Source organism: Anomaloglossus baeobatrachus, chromosome 3 (genome assembly GCF_048569485.1).
Source record: "Anomaloglossus baeobatrachus isolate aAnoBae1 chromosome 3, aAnoBae1.hap1, whole genome shotgun sequence".
Taxonomy (NCBI): Eukaryota; Metazoa; Chordata; class Amphibia; order Anura; family Aromobatidae; genus Anomaloglossus; species Anomaloglossus baeobatrachus.
The window spans coordinates 27,354,643-27,374,619 of NC_134355.1; the positions used below are offsets into that span (position 1 = coordinate 27,354,643).

Sequence of the window (19,977 nt, forward strand, 5' to 3'; positions counted from 1 at the left end):
GGCAAATCTGCTCGAAAACCTCTCTGTTTAGAGACCATTCGCCCGACGCCAGACCCTGTCTGCTGAGGTAGTCGGCCGCCCAGTTTTCCGCGCCGGGGATATGTACCGCGGAGATCCTGGCGTTGTGAGACTCTGTCCACTGTATGATCCTCTTCACCTCTCTCATCGCCATGACGCTCCTCGTGCCGCCCTGATGATTGATGTATGCCACCGCCGTGGCGTTGTCCGATTGTATCCTGATTGGAGACCCTTGGAGAAGGTGTTGAAAAGCTTGCAGGGCTCGTAGGACTGCTCTGATCTCCAAAACATTGATCGGGAGCCGGCTTTCCTGGTAGGACCACTGACCGTGAGCCGTGTGGTGCTGGAAGACCGCTCCCCAGCCCAGAAGGCTGGCATCGGTGGTGACCGTCTTCCAGTGCACTGGTAAGAACAACGTTCCTTTGACGAGATTCTGGCTGTTGGTCCACCAGCGCAGCGAGTGGCGGACTTTCGGGGACAAACGTATCTTGCGATCCAAGGTGAATAGAGACTTGTCCCAATTGTGCAGCAGGAATAGCTGAAGAGGGCGAAGGTGGAAGCGGGCAAACAGAACCGCCTCTATTGCCGCCACCATCCGACCTAGGGCCCTCATACCAAATCGTATGGACACCGCCCTGGAGTGGTGGAGGGTCTGGATGTCTTTCCGGAGGGAGACAATCTTTTCCTGTGGAAGGAACACGCGTCCTTGGATGGTATTGAACTCCATGCCTAGGAAGGTAATCCGGCGAGCCGGGGTCAACGAGGACTTCTTCCGATTGATGAGCCAACCGAGACGGGATAGAGTGTCGATGATGACCTGGACACTTAGACGACAGTCGTTGAAAGAGGACCCTTTGATCAGTAAATCGTCCAGGTATGGAATTACCAAAACACCTCTGGAGTGCAGGATCGGCATGGCAGCGGCCATGACGTTCGTGAACACTCGAGGCGCGGAAGCAAGACCAAACGGTAGGGCAGTGAACTGATAATGATCGTGTGCTACGGCAAAGCGTAGGAATCTTTGGTGCTGGTGTGCAACTGGGATATGCAGATATGCGTCCTGTATGTCCAGAGAGGCGAGGAATTCGCCGACCTCCATGGAGGCAATCACCGATCGGAGGGACTCCATGCGAAATCTTCGGGTTCTGACGTACCTGTTGAGGATCTTGAGGTCGAGCACAGGGCGCACAGTGCCATCATTGGGGACAACGAAGAGGTTGGAGTAAACTCCTCTGAACCGCTCCGAATCTGGAACCGGAATCACGACCCCTGAGCGGTGCAGAGATTTGATGGCGCGAAAAAAGGGGCGAGCTCGCAAGTCCGACTCGGGAGGATGGGAAAGAAAGAAGCGGCTTGGAGGAATTGACGTAAATTCTATCTTTTAACCCGAGACTAGGATTTCTCTGACCCAAGCGTCTGTGATCAAAGGGAGCCAGACGTGTTGGAACAGAGAAAGGCGCCCCCCCCACCTGGTCTGCGCTGACGTGCGAAGACCAGGAGTCATTTGGAGAGTATCGCTGAGATCTAGATGTAAGAAAAGTTGCTGGTCCTAATCAGAACCAGCACTCACCCAGGCCTGTGTCCTCCCCGGGTCAGCAGGAGGCTCAGAGTAGTGGGGACAGCCACCGGAAAATAGATGCTGCTGCTCAGTGGCCTGCCTGTGCTGAGGTGGGCCGTTTGCAAGAAAACACGGGCTTTTGCCTCTTTTTTTTTACTGAGGGGGCGTGCTAGGGATGATCTCTGCTGTTGCTGGGCAGAAAAAGCGTGGGGCGGGCCCGGAAGACTCGCGCGCGCAAACGGGGGGGGGGGGGGCGGAGAGCTCCGGCCTAATGGTAGGCCCGAAGCCGGGGACTAAATTTGTGAGCGGCGGTCGCCGGGAGCGCAGAGCTGTGCGCGGAGCACGGCTTACCTGCGTCCCTGCGCGGTGTCCAGGTCCCTGGGTCCCATCCTGGCTGCTAAAGGCCCCCGGTGAGTGTAGGCTTGTGCTGGCAAGTGCCAGGGGAGGCTGCTGGGGGGCTGTGTGGAAGACTGCAGAGCGCTCCTGCGCTGCAGTGTGTGCTCCTTTGCCTGGGCCCAGTGAAACAGGGGAGAACGCTGGGGGAGGCCTGGTCCTGTGAGTGCTCCTGCGATGCTTCCTCGCCGTCTCCACCCGAAACACCCCTTGGGACGGTACCATAGGGGTCGACGGGGAGTGAGCCCATAAAACGTAGATGAGTGGGACCCCAATCAGCCCCTGGGGTGGTACCATGGGGCCGGAGGGGGATAAGGGCTGTGTCTCGAGTGGGGACGATACCCTGTATGGAAAGAGCAGGCGAGGATACTCTCTGATGCAGGATCTTTAACCCTGCAGAAGAGATAAAAAGCGTAAAAAGGATGAGAACGCTGAGCGGCGCCGTATAGTTGAAAAAAACGGAAAAAAAGAAATAGCCTAGGCTGAGGTTGGCCCACAGAGATATGGGCCCACATTAACCTCCTACGACACTAAGCAAAAAACTGGCATAGTCCCGCCTCCGGCTCGGGGTGTACACTGCCAGGGAGGAGCTAACTCTTTTTATGTTCACTTAGTGTCAGCCTCCTAGTCACAGCAGCATACACCCATGGTCCTGTGTCCCCCAATGAAGGCGATAGAGAAATCTTGTTTTGATTTATTTTCTGTGAGGGGCATCCGAATCCCTCTGTAATAATAGGAAGGTGATGGCTGCGCTGTTCTTCCTGCAGGTGAGACGCTGGCACAGTGAGGATTTACCACCGGATCCCTACTCAATAGAGAACGCCATATTAGTGAAGAATGGGCAGCGCTGGCCCCTCCTGATCGATCCTCACGGTCAGGCTTATAAGTGGATCTCCCACATGGAAGGCCGGAAACTGCGGCAGGTGCAAGCCTCGGATCCCGGCTACATGAAAATCCTGGAAACCGCCATTCGTCTAGGAGAGCCCATCCTCATACAGGTACCCGTCCCCCCGACCCAGCTGGGACAATAGTATTTGCCATTCATTGCTGATATCACTTGCGCTTCTAATACAGGATGTTCCTGAGGACATGGATCCCAGTCTCAAGCCTGTTCTCGGGAAAGAAATTCACCGGCGGGCGGGACAAGATGTCATACACCTAGGGGATGCTGAAATCGAGTACAATGGGAATTTTAGGTAAGATTGGGACTAATGTCCTATATATTTACAGTTACATGGGTTGAAAAAAGACCTAGGTCCGTCTATTTCAACCTTCCTTCACCTATTATATATTTTGTCACTTATAACCAACAATGTTGTGTACTGAGGAAATCATCCAGCCCTGATATAAAAGCTGTTATAGTATCGGCCATTACTACCTCTTGTGGTGGCATTCCACAGTCTGACTGCTCTAAATGTAAAGAACCCTTTCATATTTAGCTGCCGGAATCTCCTTTCTTACACTCCCCCTGGTCCTTAGTATTGTCTTTCGAAGGAATAAGTCATGTGCCAGTCTTTTATATTCACCACACATGTATATTCAGACATAACCCCTGTATTAATAATATGAACCCTTGTATTTCAGGCTGTACATATCGACCCAGAACCCAAATCCACATTTCCTTCCGGCGGTTTGTATATCGGTCACATTGATAAATTTCACTGTGACCTATAAAGGGTTACAAGACCAGCTCCTGAGCAGCATCGTCACCCACGAGCAGCCTCAACTGGAGGCCCAGAGGTCCCAAATACTGGAGAGCATAGCCGCCGACCTAAGCACGCTGCGGGGCCTGGAGGAGCAGTCACTCACTCTGCTGCAGAAAACCCAAGGTGATTTTTCTTGAAGGGTTTGTCCCTATACAGATGGAAGGGTATAGGCTAGTCACAGAGAGACTGGAAGTGATCAGCTGTGGGCGATCGTAGCAGCAGGTATTCTGTTTGCCTGCAGCACCCCCACAGATTAAAAGAAGTATTACAGGGTTCTCATTAAAATCAATGGACATGGTGGGTCCTAAAAAATAGGAGTTGCTCGTTGAATGTGGGAGCTGTGAGGACCACTCTGGTCACAAAATAATTTATAACATTTACATTCAGGTCATTTACTTGACGATGAAGATCTCATCAACACCTTGCAGAAATCCAAACTCACGGCTAACGACGTCTCCAAGAGAATGAGAGATTCCGGGAAGACGGAGGCGAGCATAGAGTCCGCCCGTGGCATCTACCTCCCCGTGGCCCAGCGAGGGGCCGTGCTGTACTTCACAGTGGCCGACCTGATTCACCTGAACTACATGTACCAGTTCTCCCTACAATGGTTTCATCAGGTGTTTGCACAAGCCATAAAAGCCTCAGCAACGTCACAATCCCAGGTTCCACTGACTTCTTCTCCTAGAATGATCCGGCCGCTCAGTAGACAGAGAAAAGAGAAAGAAGAGGAGGAGGAGGAGGAGCGCGGCCGGGGCGAGGAGAGCAGCCGGAGCGAGGAGAGCGGCCGGAGCGAGGAGAGCGGCTGGAGCGAGGAGAACAGCCGGAGCGAGGAGAGCGGCCGGAGCGAGGAGAACAGCCGGAGCGAGGAGAGCGGCCGGAGCGAGGAGAGCGGCCGGAGCGAGGACGTCCGGAGACACCTGGACAATATCTGCAGCACTTTAACCAGAGATGTATACAAGGTAATATGAAGGTATACACTATAAATAATAAAGGAGTGGTCCCCATAATGGATATGTATCACCTGGTAATGGGCATGTATCACCTCGGGGGCATTACTATGATGGGCACTTATCCCCTCAGGGGTGCTCTTATAATGGGCATGTATCACCTCAGGGGTGCTCTTATAATGGGCATGTATCACCTCAGGGGTGCTCTTATAATGGGCATGTATCACTTCAGGGGTACTCTTATAATGGGCATGTATCACCTCAGGGGTGCTCTTATAATGGGCATGTATCACCTCAGGGGTGCTCTTATAATGGGCATGTAACACCTCAGGGGTACTCTTATAATGGGCATGTATCACCTCAGGGGTGCTCTTATAATGGGCATGTATCACCTCAGGGGTGCTCTTATAATGGGCATGTATCACCTCAGGGGTGCTCTTATAATGGGCATGTATCACCTCAGGGGTGCTCTTATAATGGGCATGTATCACCTCAGGGGTGTTCTTATAATGGGCATGTATCACCTCAGGGGTGCTCTTATAATGGGCATGTATCACCTCAGGGGTGCTCTTATAATGGGCATGTATCACCTCAGGGGTGTTCTTATAATGGGCATGTATCACCTCAGGGGTGCTCTTATAATGGGCATGTAACACCTCAGGGGTGCTCTTATAATGGGCATGTAACACCTCAGGGGTGCTCTTATAATGGGCATGTAACACCTCAGGGGTGCTCTTATAATTGGCATGTATCACCTCAGGGGTGCTCTTATAATGGGCATGTATCACCTCAGGGGTGCTCTTATAATGGGCATGTATCACCTCAGGGGTGCTCTTATAATGGGCATGTAACACCTCAGGGGTGCTCTTATAATGGGCATGTAACACCTCAGGGGTGCTCTTATAATGGGCATGTAACACCTCAGGGGTGCTCTTATAATGGGCATGAATCACCTCAGGGGTGCTCTTATAATGGGCATGTATCACCTCAGGGGTGCTCTTATAATGGGCATAAATCACCTTGGGGGCGCTCCTATAATAATAATGTAACACATGGAGTTAGAAAAATATATTTAATAAATGTAACAATAGAAAAAAAATCTAAGCAAAATATTATTAACTATAAATAATAAAAGAGTGGTCCCCATAATGGATATGTATCACCTGGGGGGCAGTCAAATAATGAGCATGTATCAGCTTGGGGGTGGTCCTACAATGTGCATGCATCATCTCGGAGCATTTCTAATAATGGGCTTGTATCACCTTGTGGGTGCTCCTACAATAGGCATGTATCATCTCGGGGGCGCACGAATAATGGGCATGTATCACCTCGGAGGTCCTATAATGGGTATGTTTCACCTCGGGGGAAATCCTCACCTCGGGGGCGGTCCTACAATAATAATGTAACACAGTTAGAAAAATATATTAAATAAATGAAACAATATAAAAAAAAATTAGGCAAAATATTATTAACTAGAAAAAAAAACATTATAACAATAACCCATCTTTTTTCTAGACATATCAGAAACTCAAGCTCTAAAACAAAGGAATGGCAGATATTACAATATATATATACATATATATATATATATATATATATATACTAGAAGGTGGCCCGATTCTACGCATCGGGTATTCTAGAATTTACGTATTGTGTAGTTAATGTATGATTTTTGTTATATATATAGATGTTGTTGTGTGTAGTTACCAAGTGTTTGTGTAGGCGCTGTACATGTTCTGGGTGTTGTCTGGGTGTGGCGGGGGGTGAGAGCGGTGTTGTATGTGTGTTGCGTGTGTTGCGTTGTTTGTGGAGCGCTGTGTGTCTGTAGCGTTTGTGTGTGTGTTGTGCGGTTTGTGTGGGTGTGGTGTGTTTTGGGGGGAGGTATGTTTTGTGCAATGTGTGTGTGTTGCGTTGTATGTGCGTATATTTATGTATGCCGCGGTGTTTGTGTGTTGGGTGTTGTGTGTGTGCAGCGTTGTCTGTGTGTGTGGGTGTCTGTGTAGGGCGGTGTTTGTGGTTCCCAGTGTGTGTGTGGTGTGTTGTGTGTGTGTTGGGGGGAGGTGTGCACCTCCCATCGTGCTCCATCCCCCATGCTGCGCACTCCCAAACGTACTCCATCCGCCATGCTGCGCACTCCCAAACGTGCTCCATCCGCCATGCTGCGCACTCCCAAACGTGGTCCATCCGCCATGCTGCGCACTCCCAAACTTGCTCCATCCGCCATGCTGCGCACTCCCAAACGTGCTCCATCCCCCATGCTGCGCACTCCCCATCGTGCTCCATCCCCCATGCTGCACCAGCATCAGCCTCTCTGCCCCCAGCATCAGCCTCTCTCCTCCCAGCATCAGCCTCTCTCCTCCCAGCCTCAGCCTCCCCCAGCATCAGCCTCTCTTCTCTCAGCCTCCCCCCTCCCAGCCTCCCTCCTCCCAGCCTCCCCCAGCATCAGCCTCTCTCCTCCCAGCCTCCCCCTCCCAGCCTCCCCCAGCATCAGCCTCCCCCAGCATCAGCCTCTCTCCTTCCAGCCTCCCCCAGCATCAGCCTCCCCCATCATCAGCCTCTCTCCTTCCAGCCTCCCCCAGCATCAGCCTCCCCCAGCATCAGCCTCTCTCCTCCCAGCCTCCCTCCTCCCAGCCTCCCCCAGCATCAGCCTCCCCCAGCATCAGCCTCCACCTCCCAGCCTCCCCCAGCATCAGCCTCCGCCTCCCAGCCTCCCCCAGCATCAGCCTCTCTCCTCCCAGCCTCCCCCAGCATCAGCCTCTCTCCTCCCAGCCTCCTCCAGCATCAGCCTCTCTCCTCCCAGCCTCCCCTAGCATCAGCCTCCCCCTCCCAGCCTCCCCCAGCATCAGCCTCCCCCAGCATCAGCCTCTCTCCTTCCAGCCTCCCCCAGCATCAGCCTCCCCCAGCATCAGCCTCTCTCCTCCCAGCCTCCCCCTCCCAGCCTCCCCCAGCATCAGCCTCCCCCAGCATCAGCCTCTTTCCTTCCAGCCTCCCCCAGCATCAGCCTCCCCCAGCATCAGCCTCTCTCATCCCAGCCACCCCCAGCATCAGCCTCCCCCAGCATCAGCCTCTCTCCTCCCAGCCTCCCCCAGCATCAGCATCCCCCAGCATCAGCCTACACCCTCCCAGCCTCCCCCAACATCAGCCTCCCCCAGCATCAGCCTCTCTCCTTCCAGCCTCCCCCAGCATCAGCCTCTCTCATCCCAGCCACCCCCAGCATCAGCCTCCCCCAGCATCAGCCTCTCTCCTCCCAGCCTCCCCCAGCATCAGCCTCCCCCAGCATCAGCCTACACCCTCCCAGCCTCCCCCAACATCAGCCTCCCCCTCCCAGCCTTCCCCAGGATCAGGCTATCTCCTCCCAGCCTCCTCCAGCACGCCGTGCTCCTCTGCCGACACTCACAGATCCGATCGCATACACTCACACACACACCCACCCGATCGCATACACTCACACCCACCCGATCGCATACACTCACACACACCCGATCGCATACACTCACACACACCCGATCGCATACACTCACACACACCCGATCGCATACACTCACACACACACGATCGCATACACTCACACACACACATTGACGATATTGCACATACGCGCTCACTCACAACATCCGGAGATACCACATGCTTCTGGCCATGTGATCCTCCGGCAGGTCCTGGAAGCTCACAGCACAGTATCGCGGCCGAGAAGCAAGCGATATCTCCGGATGCTGTGAGTGTGTGGATGCGATCTGATGTGTGTGTGAGGTGTGTGTGAGAGTGAGTGTGATCTGGTGTGTGTGTGTGTGTGTGTCTGTTGTTATGTGTGTGCGTGTGGATGTTCCGCCGCTGCAGGACCTTGATGCGCTGGTAACTATGCTACCATGGTTACCAGCGCATCCCGTCCCCCACTCGCACGGGAGCCCACACCAGCATACGGCGGCAAACCCCAGCAATGAGAGGGTTTGTGTCGGCTGGGTTGGCGGCGTACGCTGGTGTGGGCTCCCGGGGGTACAGTACTCACCTGGGAGTCGTGTCTCCGTGTCAGTTCGGGGGATGCGTGCGGGGCCAGAGCGAGCGTGCATTGCGTGAGGGGGGCGGGACGTGGCCGAGTTGCCAATACGTGCAGGGTGCCGGGGCGAGAGGCCAATCCGTAGGGGGGGGCGGAGCCTGTGCGAGCGGCCGGCCAATCCGTGTGGGGGGAGCCAGGGCGAGCGACCAATCCGTGCGGGGGGGTGGGGCCATGGCGAGGCCAGCGGCCAATCCGCTTTGTGTCACCGTAAGGACACAATTTTGGAGCAAGACAGACAGACAGACAGACAGATAGACAGACAGACAGACAGAATAAGGCAATTATATATATATATATATATATATAATATATATATTTTATATATATATATATGTATATATATATATATATATACATATAAAAGAGTATGTAGGCCAGCGTCCAGCTCCAGCAATGAAGCTCAGCACGGACTCAGCAAACCAGAATTGGAGTAAAATTTTCATTTCTTTATTGATCTTCAAAAGTTAAAAAATGATCCACAAAGATCAGGAACCAATGTGAATGGCTTTTTTTAACTTTTGAAGATCAATAAAGAAATGAAAATTTTATATAAAATATATATATATAATTACACAATATATATTACAATACCCCCAAATAAGAGAATATATATATATATATATATATATATATATATATATATATATATAAAAATGTTGTAAAAATATTAATTTAGTGGTTTTTCCGCTTTCATAAAATTTATAAAATAACAAGCCTAAATAGTACGTAGCCTCCCCAGGTCCACCGCTGACTCCTGTTCAGCGCTGCTCCGGTCCCAGTGATTGGCTGCAGTGGTAACGTGATAGCACTACTGAAGCCAAAACACAAGCTGGGAGCGGTGGCGGAGGGTGGTACATCGGGCTTTGTGGTTTCCGTTACATGTAACATTTTTGGGGTCCACTTTTATGAAAGAGGAAACATCCTTTAAGGTCCGAAATACTAATTTTCCTATTCCGGGGCAGTGTATCTCCGGTGATCTCCTCAATGGTTTGTGATTTTTGCTTCCTTCTCCAGATCGTCTCCGCAGCCCTCCTCACAGAGCACCGGCTTTGCTTCTCCTTCATGCTGACAGTAAACATCATGAAAAACAGCAGCAAACGGGAGGAATCAGCGTCGCCCGGATTTCTACCAGAATCAGAATGGGAATTCTTTCTGCACTCGCTGCTGCTGAGCGACGTGATGAAGAAGAGGAGGCGCCGCGCAGACAATGGCGGTAAGATACATAGGGAATGGTCCCCGACCTGCAGCCGCCACAGCCAGGAAGTACCACTCCCACCACATCCAGCTGTCGGATCATGCTTCGAGGTGTAGTTTCAGAAAAGCCAATGAGAGGTTGGAGAATATTGTCCTAAGGGTACGACGTCCACGTGTGACGCTTCTGCTGAGGAATTTCTGCAGTGATAAAATCTGCACCATTTGGATTCTGCTGTCAGATTTCTGCAGCTTTTACCCTTTGATGCACAGATGCAGATATTTGATGTTCCCCGGGTAACTTTGTCCATTTATTTTTCAGGACCTGATGAAGAATTGGAGAAAAGGGAGAAGAACGTACAGAATACAGGTGATCAATAAGGACTCATGACTGCTGCCACATCGCATGGTCTCTACTGCCCTCTAGTGGAGACCATCAGCATGACCAGAGCTCCCTGTTAAGGCTATGTTCACACTGAGTGTTTTAAAGAGTTAAAAAAATAATAATAAAATATATATATATATATATATATACATATATATACATAAATATTTTATTTATTTTTTTTTTTTTTTATTATTTTGTTGTTTTAGTGCAAACCCCTTTAGGAAACAACTCGTATTCAGGTAGTTTTTCACTTTCTGAAAAGTTTTAGAAGTTTGTACCTGAAGTGTTTGCAGCCTTTTGATTGGACAGTGGCTAATTTAGAGCAGATTTCATCATGAACCGACTCAAAGAAGTAACAAGCAATTTTTTTTTCCAACCAGGAGGTTTTTGGTTTTTTTTTTTAAAGAAGTATAAAAAAAAACTCCTCATAAGAACAACAAGTCCTTTATGAATTGATTTTTTTTTTATTGAGAATTTTGGAGCAGGTTCAGGAAAAAAAATCATTGTGAACATACCCACTGTGTTATTTTCCATATTAATTTGTTGGTCCTTATGACAACACTTCCTGGCCTATTCTCTGCCTTTGTCACTCATTCTCATAGGAACTTAAATAGTGATGGACATGCTGTGGATGGTTATTTATTTAAATTAAGGGTAAGTGACGGTTTTATTTATTTCAGCCGATGGCAGGGATGAAGATTCGGGACGAGGCACTGCTGAGTGGGCGTCTCACACCGTGTGGCGGCAGTGTCAGTACCTGAGCCAATATATGGAGCCTTTCTCAGCGCTGTGTGATTCCATGTCCTCTAATACACAACAATGGAGGGAATTCAGAGACGCTGGAGAACTGTATGATCTGCTCAGCACACCGTACACAAGCCCGTCCGAGGAAGGTACAAGTCAGACAGAGGACAGGCGGCAAACAGACTGAGGACAGGTGGAGGATAGATGGTGGACAGGCGGGGTACAGACTGAGGACAAGTGGTGGTTAGATGGTGGAAAGGCGGGGGGACAGGGAGAGGACAAGTATTGGATAGATGGTGGACAGGCGGGGGACAGACTGAGGACAGGTGGAAGACAGGTGGGGGGGACAGGTGGTGGATAGATGGACAGGCAGAGAACAAATGGTGGACAGGCGGTGGTCAGACAGTGGGCAGGCGGGGGACAAACTGAGGACAGGTGGTGGTCAGATGGCGGACAGGCGGGGGGACAGGGAGAGGACAGATGGGGGGACAGGGAGAGGACAGGCGGGGGACAGACTGAGGACAGGCGGGGGGAAAGGGAGAGGACAGGTGGTGGATAGATGGTGGACAGGCAGAGAACAAATGGTGGACAGGTGGCTGTCAGATGGTGGACAGGCGGCAGACAGACTGAGGAGAGGTGGCGGACAGACGGTGCACAGGCGGAGGACAGAATGAGGACAGACGGGAACAGATATGGATAGGTGAAGGACAGACAGGGGACAGACTGAGGGGAGTAGGGAGATATAATGAGGATAACTGGAGGACAGATGGCGGACAGGCAGAGGACAGACAGACTCTGGATCCCGCTCTTTCTACAGACTGGTTAATGCTTGCATTATTACGCCCCCCAGGAGCAGGGCCCGGGTATGATGGAGGATGTGCTGCTGACGCAGAGACCTCGCCCCCGGCTGCTGTGTTTCATTGGGAGACGCTGCGTTCATTCCAGAGACTTCTATTGGTAAATGTCGCATTATTTATAGTTTTTTTTATATCGTCCCTGCACTCAGAGCTGAAACCTGCGTCGTGATAATTACTGGAGTAATGGTGGTAACATGAGGGTAAACCAGTAAAAATGAAGAATTCCACAATCCCGGGGTCAGGAGGAAGGAGATCAATATCATTTTTACCTGTCTGCGTGGTGCTAATATCTGGTCTCATAATAGCGGTATTATTTTTTTTATGTATGTGGTATGTACTTACAATGAGAGATGTGCAAATAGTAACTGTTTGTGTTTGGATTCGCCACGGCAAGATAAATGCTCGGGTTTCCCAATGACTCGAATACCGGATACCAGTACCCTGGGATTCGTTACGAATAATCCCAGGTCTAAACTATAGTTATGTTAACGTGTAGCTGCATTATTTTACGTTTTGATAATTTGTAGGGATGATCCAATACCTCAGATATTCGGCTTCGCGAATATCCGACGAATAGGTTGCCGCTATGCGAATATTCGATGCACAATGTAAGTCTATGGGAAGCCCAAATAGTTCTGAATAGTTGTTATTCGGGTTTCCCATAGACTTACATTGTGCATCGAATATTCGCGAATAGTCGAATAGTGGTGACCTAGTCGGCAAATATTCACGAAGCCGAATATTTGAGGTATTCGATCATCCCTAATAATTTGTGACCACCGTTTGAGTTTTGGTTGCTGAGGGTCTGAGGTGCCACTGATCGGGTTCTCTAGTGCGGGTCCTGTAGGGTCCATACAAGACCCGAGGATGAGCCGAACGCCTCCAGCGGATTCTCACCTCATCACTCCTTTATCGTTACTATTTTACAACCTCAGATAAAAGTCCTGCGTCCCGAATCTTTGATCGGCGCTATCCGAAAGTTCATATGTGAGAAGATGGGTGCAGAATACATCCAAAGCCGTCCAATGAATCTGAAACAGGCGCTGGATGGGTCCAGTCCCTCCTCGCCTCTCATATTCATCCTCTCTGCCGGTAAGATACAACTGGTCCGTGCTAAGTACGTCATGTATTAGTCCAAAATAGTCTGAAATCCAGCTTCTTTCTCATTAGATGGCTGTTCTTTTCTTCTCTGTGCTTTACACTGCAGCTCTGCTCTCTTTCAATCTGAACGCCCCCTCCTGCCTCATCACTGCTCTGTCCTCCTGCATTTCTATTGCTGCAGACCGTGGCATTATCTGTGAATGGACCTTGCCCTTCTTTAGGGTTCTCTCATAATGGCAAAGACCCTCATATTCTGTATATTACAAATAGGTAGCGACCCCAGCAGTCAGCTGGAGCGCCTAGCGCTGGAGACCTATGGCAGCACCCTACACCTAGACATGATCTCTCTGGGTCGTGGTCAGGGGGTGAAGGCCGAAGAACTGATCACCAAAGCTAGTAGGCTGAGCGGACACTGGGTCTTCCTGCAGAACTGCCACCTCGCTGCCTCCTTCATGCCCAGACTCAGGGAAATCGTGGATGGGTAAGATCAGACGCCACACGTCACTGCGCCAAATATCAGCAGCCATCACAAGATAACCATTGACCTGTGGGTTTCAGCTTCGAGCAGCAGCAGGATGAGTCCACGGATCCACGGTTCAGATTGTGGTTAAGCTCCAAGTCTGAGGCATCATTTCCACTTTCTATTCTACAAAAAGGGTTAAAGGTGAGAACCCGATGGATCCTAAAAAGCCAAGAGCAGCCAATCATATGTAATAATATATGTAGTGGCTCTTGGGACATGACTTTTTTGTTCTCTAGCATAAAAAACAGCTATAGAACATTTATATCAAGAGGCAAAATGCGAGAAAACAAAATTGTGACAGTGGGTGAAATAAGTATTGAACACGTCACCTATATTCTAAGTAAATATATCTCTAAATTTGGTATTGATATAAATTGCTCAACAGATGTCAGTAACAACCCATCCAATCCACACAGGCAAAGAAAGTAAACCACAAGTGTCCATAAATTAAGTTATTTGTAGTAAGGAAAAAGTACACAAGGTAAAAGCATTGAACATATGAAGAAAGAAGTGAAAAAAGCCATGGAAAGTCATGACAGCAGTATCTATCAGTAATTAGAAAGCAATTTTCACTTAGTGAAAAGTAACATCAGCTGGTTCAACCGATGGCCTATAAAAAGGTGTCTCATTACCAAGGTGCTACACAAGAAACATCTCACGTTGGGTAAAACCAGCGAGCTATGTCAAGACCTTCTTGAAATTATTGTTGCAAAACATACTGATGGCATTGGTTACAGAAGAATTGCCAAACTGGTGAAGGTTCCAGTGAGCACTGTTGGGGCCATAATCCAGAAGTGCAAAGAACATAATTTCCCCATAAACTGGCCCCGAGCTGGTGCTCCCCGCAATATTTCAGACAGAGGGGTGAAAAGAATTAACAGAAGAGCTGTCCAAGAGCCAAGAACACTTGTGGAGAGGTACAGAGGAATCAGCAAGTACAATTGTCTAAACGAAAACAATAACTAATACACTCCCCCTCCATGGCCTGTATGCACGCTCGTGTATGCACGCTCACCACGTAAGAATCCATTGCTGAACAAAAAACAGGTTTAAGTGTGTTTAAAGTTTGCTCAACAGCATTTAAACAAGTCTGTGATATACTGGAGAATATTGTCTGGTCAGATGAGACCAAAATTGAACTCTTTGGAGGCCATAACACACACCATGTTTGGAGGCCAAAAGGCAAATCACCCCAAAAACACCAAACAGTGAAATGTGGAGGTGAGAACATCATGGTGTGGGGCTGTTTTTCAGCATAAGGCACTGGCAAACCTCATATAATTGAAGAAGGATGAATGGACAAAGGTACAGAGACATTCCTGATAAAAATCTGCTGCCATCTACCAGGATGAGGAAGATGAAACGAGGGAGGACATTTCAGCAACACAATGATCTCAAATTCACAGCCAAGGAAAGAGAAAATAAATCTGCTAGAATGGCCGAGCCGATCACCAGAGCTGAATCCAATAGAAAATGTCTGGAAGGAACTAAAGCTCAGAGATCATAGAAGGAGCCGGGACCTGCAGGATGTGAGGAGTGTGTGTGTAAGAATGGGCCAAACTCCACCTGAGTAATGCAGGCGACTAGTGTCTCTATACAGGAGGCGCCTGAAAGTTTCATGACCAACAAAAGCTTTTATACAGAGTATTAAGCAAATTTCAGTAAGTGTGTTCAATACTTTTTCCCTGTGACATTTCTCATTATTACACATCACTAAATTTACGGACATCTATGGTTTGATTTTTTTGCTTGTGTGGATTGGATCAGTTGTTACCGACATCTGGTGGGGCATTAATGTTAATAGCAGCTTTAGAAATATATTTACTTAGAAAATTGGTGATGTGTTCAATACTTACTTCACTCCCTGCATCGAGAGGCAGATCAGTGATAAGAAAAATGGCAAATTAAGTAAAAAAAAATGAAAAAAAAAATATATAAAAAAATAAAGTGAAGGTTGTGATGGTAGAACCTCCGTGTCTTTCCTGGCAGATGGCAGTGGAGCCTCCGATGGGACTGAAAGGGAAATTGCTGCAGACGTTTGACGGCAGCGGGCTGATCACGGAGAAGATCTACGAGAAGGAGAGCGTGGGTCCGGCCTGGAAGCGGCTCCTCTTCAGCTTGTGCCTGTTTAATGCTGTGATAAATGAGAGAAGAAAGTACGGCGCTCTGGGGTGGAACATCCCCTACGACTTCACCCTCTCCGATCTGGAGGTCAGAGTTAGTCTTGATGTGCTGACACACTGTGCACAGGATGAGAAAAACATATCTGCTTTATTGGAGCAACAGCGCCGCCCCTATCTACAGGTTGTGCCTGGTATTGCATCACCATTGCAATAAATGAGATGGAGATGCAATATCACTGACAACCTAAAGGCAGGGGAGGCGCTGTTTATGGAATGATGACTAGAGCCACCTTTTGCTAAAAAGTCCCCAAATAATCAGCGCCACCTAGTGGACAGATTATCGCGTTTTCTGGATGCAGTATAATACAAGTTATGGTATATGCATTGTGTGCAGGTCTCGGTGCAGGTGTTGGAGATGCTCACAGACAATCAGCGAGAGATCCCGTGGGCAGCTCTCCGATATCTCACAGGCGAGGTGGTGTACGGAGGACGAGTGACCGACTTCTGGGACCGACGCTGCCTGCTGAGCATCCTGGACAGCTTCTACACCCCGGATCTGCTGCGGGATGGCTATGCTTTCTCTGCTGATCAGGTGAGTGAGGTCAGGACCAGCAGGATGATGAGGGAGAGAGCGAGCGGAGGTATTAAAGCTCCATCCTGCGCAGCTGCAGATGAGTGGACCTTAGACTTTGTGCACACGCTGCAGATTAGGTGCACCAAAAAACGCACCTTATGGCAGAAAAACGTACTAAAAAATGCATACATTTTTGGTGCTTTTTTTTGTGTTTTCGGTGCGTCTTCTTGTTCAATTAATGCCTGGAAGGGCTAAAAAAAAAAAAAAGCAGGAAACAACGCACCAACAATTGACATACTGCAGATTTTGTTCTGCACCCAAAACTGCAAGGAAAAAAAGAAGCAACGTGTGCACAGCACTTCAGAATTCTCATAGACTTTGCTGGCATAAGGATAAACGTGCAGATTTGGGCAACAAACTGCACCAAAAACTCAGCGTGCGCACAGGGCCTTAATCATCGGGTGTGGGTGCAGGCAGAAAACCCGCAAGTATCCCGCATGTGTCAACGATAATAGAACCATCGTGTTAACTAAGGACCGGGGGTCATACACTACGAACGGAAGAAAAGCGATTCCGGCAGCTAAATAGGAAAGGGTTCTTTACAGTTAGAGCAGTCAGACTGTGGAATGCCGACCACAAGAGGAAGTAATGGCAGACACTATAACAGCTTTTATATCAGGGCTGGAGGATTTCCTCAGTACACTACATTGTTGGTTATAAGTGTCTTAGGGACAAAATGTAGAATTGGTGGCAGAAGGATGAACTACATGGACATAGGCCTTTTTTTTCAACCTATGTAACCATTTTGCTGCCCCATCTAGTTGTGTTGGGCAGTGTGAACGGTGACATGAAACAAGCACTGTTCTGTAATATATGTGTGATATCACAGAGCATCGAGGATTTATTACCGGACCCCAGGAATGTTTGCTTATTGTTACATAGTTACTTAGGTTGAAAAAAAGCCCCCACTCCATCTAGTTCACCTTCCTCCACCAATTCTACATTTTGTCATTGTCATTTGTAACCAACAATGTTGTGTGTACTGAGGAAATCATTCGCCCTGATATAAAGCTGTTATAGTGTCTGCCATTACTACCTCTTGTGGTTGGCATTCCACAGTCTGACTGCTCTAACTGTAAAGAACCCTTTCCTATTTAGCTGCCGGAATCGCTTTTCTTCCACTCGCAGTGAGTGCCCCCTGGTCCTTAGTTAGGGCTTACTAATCCTGTATCTATGGGATAAGGGGCAACTTCTCCATCGCAAAGACCCCCACCAATCTCAAAAACCCAGGGCTATGAATAAAGCGAAGGTCGATCTTGAGCTCGGCCTCTTCATTCATTTTTATAGGGTGATGAAGATGAGCCGGGCGGTGATCGTATTAAGAAGGAATAAAGCGGCGGTTCACGATTGACAAATTGGGCTCTTTGGTGGTCGGACCCCTAGTAATTGGGCAGTTAAATCTATGCTATGGATTGGGGACAACTTTCAAACCCCTTTAAGGCGAAACACTTCTGTAGATAGAGCAGTGCATTATACGGTCGCGAACCATCTAGAAATTCCAGGACCGGTTGTAAAAAATAAGACACTTTTTTTTTATTTTTTACCTATTCGGAAAAAGAAATGTTTGGCATCTGTGATTTTTTTTTTTAAGCTTTAGAAACTGTATAGTTATGGCCTAAAAAAAAAAAAATTAAAAAAAATCTAATGTGCCCCCAAAGGGTAGATGGATTACAGTAGCGATGAATATCTGCTGTATGGCCAGGGATCCGGTGTCCTGTTCAGGGAGCGGCAGCCACAGTGCACAGATGCCTTTCAGTCTGATCCCAGCTCACACCAGTAGGGGATGTAGCTCAGTGGTAGAGCGCATGCTTTGCATGTATGAGGCCCCGGGTTCAATCCCCGGCATCTCCACCTCTTTTTTTTTTTCTTGTTATTATTATTTTATTTTAAATTTTTTATTAGATTAATTTCCTCAGTGCAAAAATATCCTGGGGAAAGTCCAGGACGATGAACGTCTCCTGATCATTAGAAGTCCAGCGCTAAAAGGTCTAAATGACTGATCATTTTAATCCCTTATCACTGTCCAGAACTGTTTCTTTAATCCAGCACAGATGGGCACTGACGTCTGCCGGATTATCAGATATTATTCTGGATAATCGGACCTGACAGCCAATGTGTTTGCCTTCTAGGTCTATCACCCGTTGTTAGAGGATGCCACATTGCAGGACTGCAGAGATTATGTGCATTCTCTCCCCGACACGGACAGCCCTGAAATCTTTGGCATGCACGCTCATGCTGAGAGAGCGTACCTGACGTCCCAGGCACAGGGGTTCCTGGATGTCGCGGTGAGCATGCAGTCCAGAGTCAGCGCACAACACGCCGCACAAAGGTTGGTAGTCGCGGGACGCTTTTCACAGAATTTGGATAGCGAATTATTTATCCTGAAAAACAATGGTAGATTCTGATTCTAACTAATGAGGTGCGATGTTCTGCAGAGCTGAATATAGCCAGGACGAGATAGTCCAGGACGTGATCACCAATATCCTGACCAAACTACCCTCCACGGTGGAAGAAAGGGCGTCTGAGGAGCAATCAGACAACCAGCGAACAATCGCCAACCTGCTGACTGATCCTGCATGGGAGACGCTGGTGAAAACCACGAACGGTATCAGAAGTTTCTTATATGGTTATTGTATTGTGGCCCATACGATGGGAATATGAGCTATGTTCCTACACACGGTTTCATCTAAGTCGTAGAGGATGCGATGACCTCCATTGGATTTCACCAGTGAGAGCCGCACAATCTGCAGGGGGTCGTAGTACTCAGAGAAATAAATCTGATTCTTGCATTCACATGTCGTGTAGCAATACTGACCCCTAGTGGCAGATCGCTGAATACTTTCTAAATACACGCTGGTTCCTGTTTGCAGGTTACGACCCTCTGATCAGTTCTGCGTTACTGACTGTTCTGCGGCAGGAGATCGACCGGTTCAATCACCTGCTGTCCGTCATCCGCAGCTCCCTCCACGCCGTGCAGCAGGCCATCAGGGGAGAGGTCATTCTGAATAAAGCTTTAGAGGACGTGTACAGCTCCCTGGCCGGCCTGAAGGTGCCTGCACTATGGCAGGTGAGTGGCTGAGCGGGGGTCAATGGATAAAACAGCAAGTTCTAAAAATTCTCTTTGTTCTCGAGAATGGAGGGATTTTTATTCTCATAGTTGTTAGGTTACCTTGTTAGGTTACCAGTCACTGTTGCTGGTTATCGGTGGTGGAGGGGGGTCTCCTCGGCAAGGAGCGCAGCACTTACAAGCTCTTGCAAACACTGCTCTGAAGCTGGATGGATTTCAGTGCTCCTCCGACGCTGCAGAGACGACAATTCCTGGTCCAAACTGTCAATCATCAGGAGTGCACCACCTCCCGAAAAAGGAGGAGGCCATACCGCAGATGGACAGTCCTAAAAACAAAAAAATAGAACAACCCTTTAAATTAGTCCTACACCAGTCAAGCCAATACACCTTTGCTTTAGTGGTTGTCTAAGGAAGGTTCTCCACACTTAATGCTTAGGCAAATCATCAAAATCCTCTGCTGGCAGCTGCCGTGTAATCAAAGACCAATGACGTCCTAGATATTCTCAATTGTGTGCTTTCCATCATTCCACCACTTTTCCTTGGTGTTGTAATGTCCATGTTGAGGAGCGCATTTGCACCTTATTCCTTATGCAATTTGTGACTTTTTTAAGTTAATTTGGCTGTGTCTGTAACTAATTTTCTTTGTCGCTCCATTGGGAGACCCAGACAATCG

General features: G+C 48.7%; 1 protein-coding gene and 1 non-coding gene across 2 annotated transcripts in view; both read left to right on the plus strand.

Annotated features, from left to right (window-relative positions):
- The window catches only part of DNAH14 (dynein axonemal heavy chain 14), a 291,138-nt gene that overhangs the window by 242,380 nt on the left and 28,781 nt on the right, over nucleotides 1–19,977 (plus strand). The window contains exons 67-82 of the mRNA XM_075341429.1: nucleotides 2,737–2,967; nucleotides 3,044–3,165; nucleotides 3,554–3,798; nucleotides 4,063–4,634; nucleotides 9,691–9,889; nucleotides 10,190–10,237; nucleotides 10,936–11,148; nucleotides 11,850–11,956; nucleotides 12,792–12,948; nucleotides 13,228–13,438; nucleotides 13,516–13,621; nucleotides 15,470–15,691; nucleotides 15,998–16,195; nucleotides 18,367–18,566; nucleotides 18,673–18,842; nucleotides 19,108–19,304. Coding sequence (XP_075197544.1) covers nucleotides 2,737–2,967; nucleotides 3,044–3,165; nucleotides 3,554–3,798; nucleotides 4,063–4,634; nucleotides 9,691–9,889; nucleotides 10,190–10,237; nucleotides 10,936–11,148; nucleotides 11,850–11,956; nucleotides 12,792–12,948; nucleotides 13,228–13,438; nucleotides 13,516–13,621; nucleotides 15,470–15,691; nucleotides 15,998–16,195; nucleotides 18,367–18,566; nucleotides 18,673–18,842; nucleotides 19,108–19,304 — 3,198 coding nt within the window. The remainder of the gene's footprint in view (nucleotides 1–2,736; nucleotides 2,968–3,043; nucleotides 3,166–3,553; nucleotides 3,799–4,062; nucleotides 4,635–9,690; nucleotides 9,890–10,189; nucleotides 10,238–10,935; nucleotides 11,149–11,849; nucleotides 11,957–12,791; nucleotides 12,949–13,227; nucleotides 13,439–13,515; nucleotides 13,622–15,469; nucleotides 15,692–15,997; nucleotides 16,196–18,366; nucleotides 18,567–18,672; nucleotides 18,843–19,107; nucleotides 19,305–19,977) is intronic.
- Nucleotides 18,017–18,088, plus strand: TRNAA-UGC (transfer RNA alanine (anticodon UGC)). Its single transcript has one exon. It is a non-coding gene; the product is annotated as a tRNA-Ala (tRNA).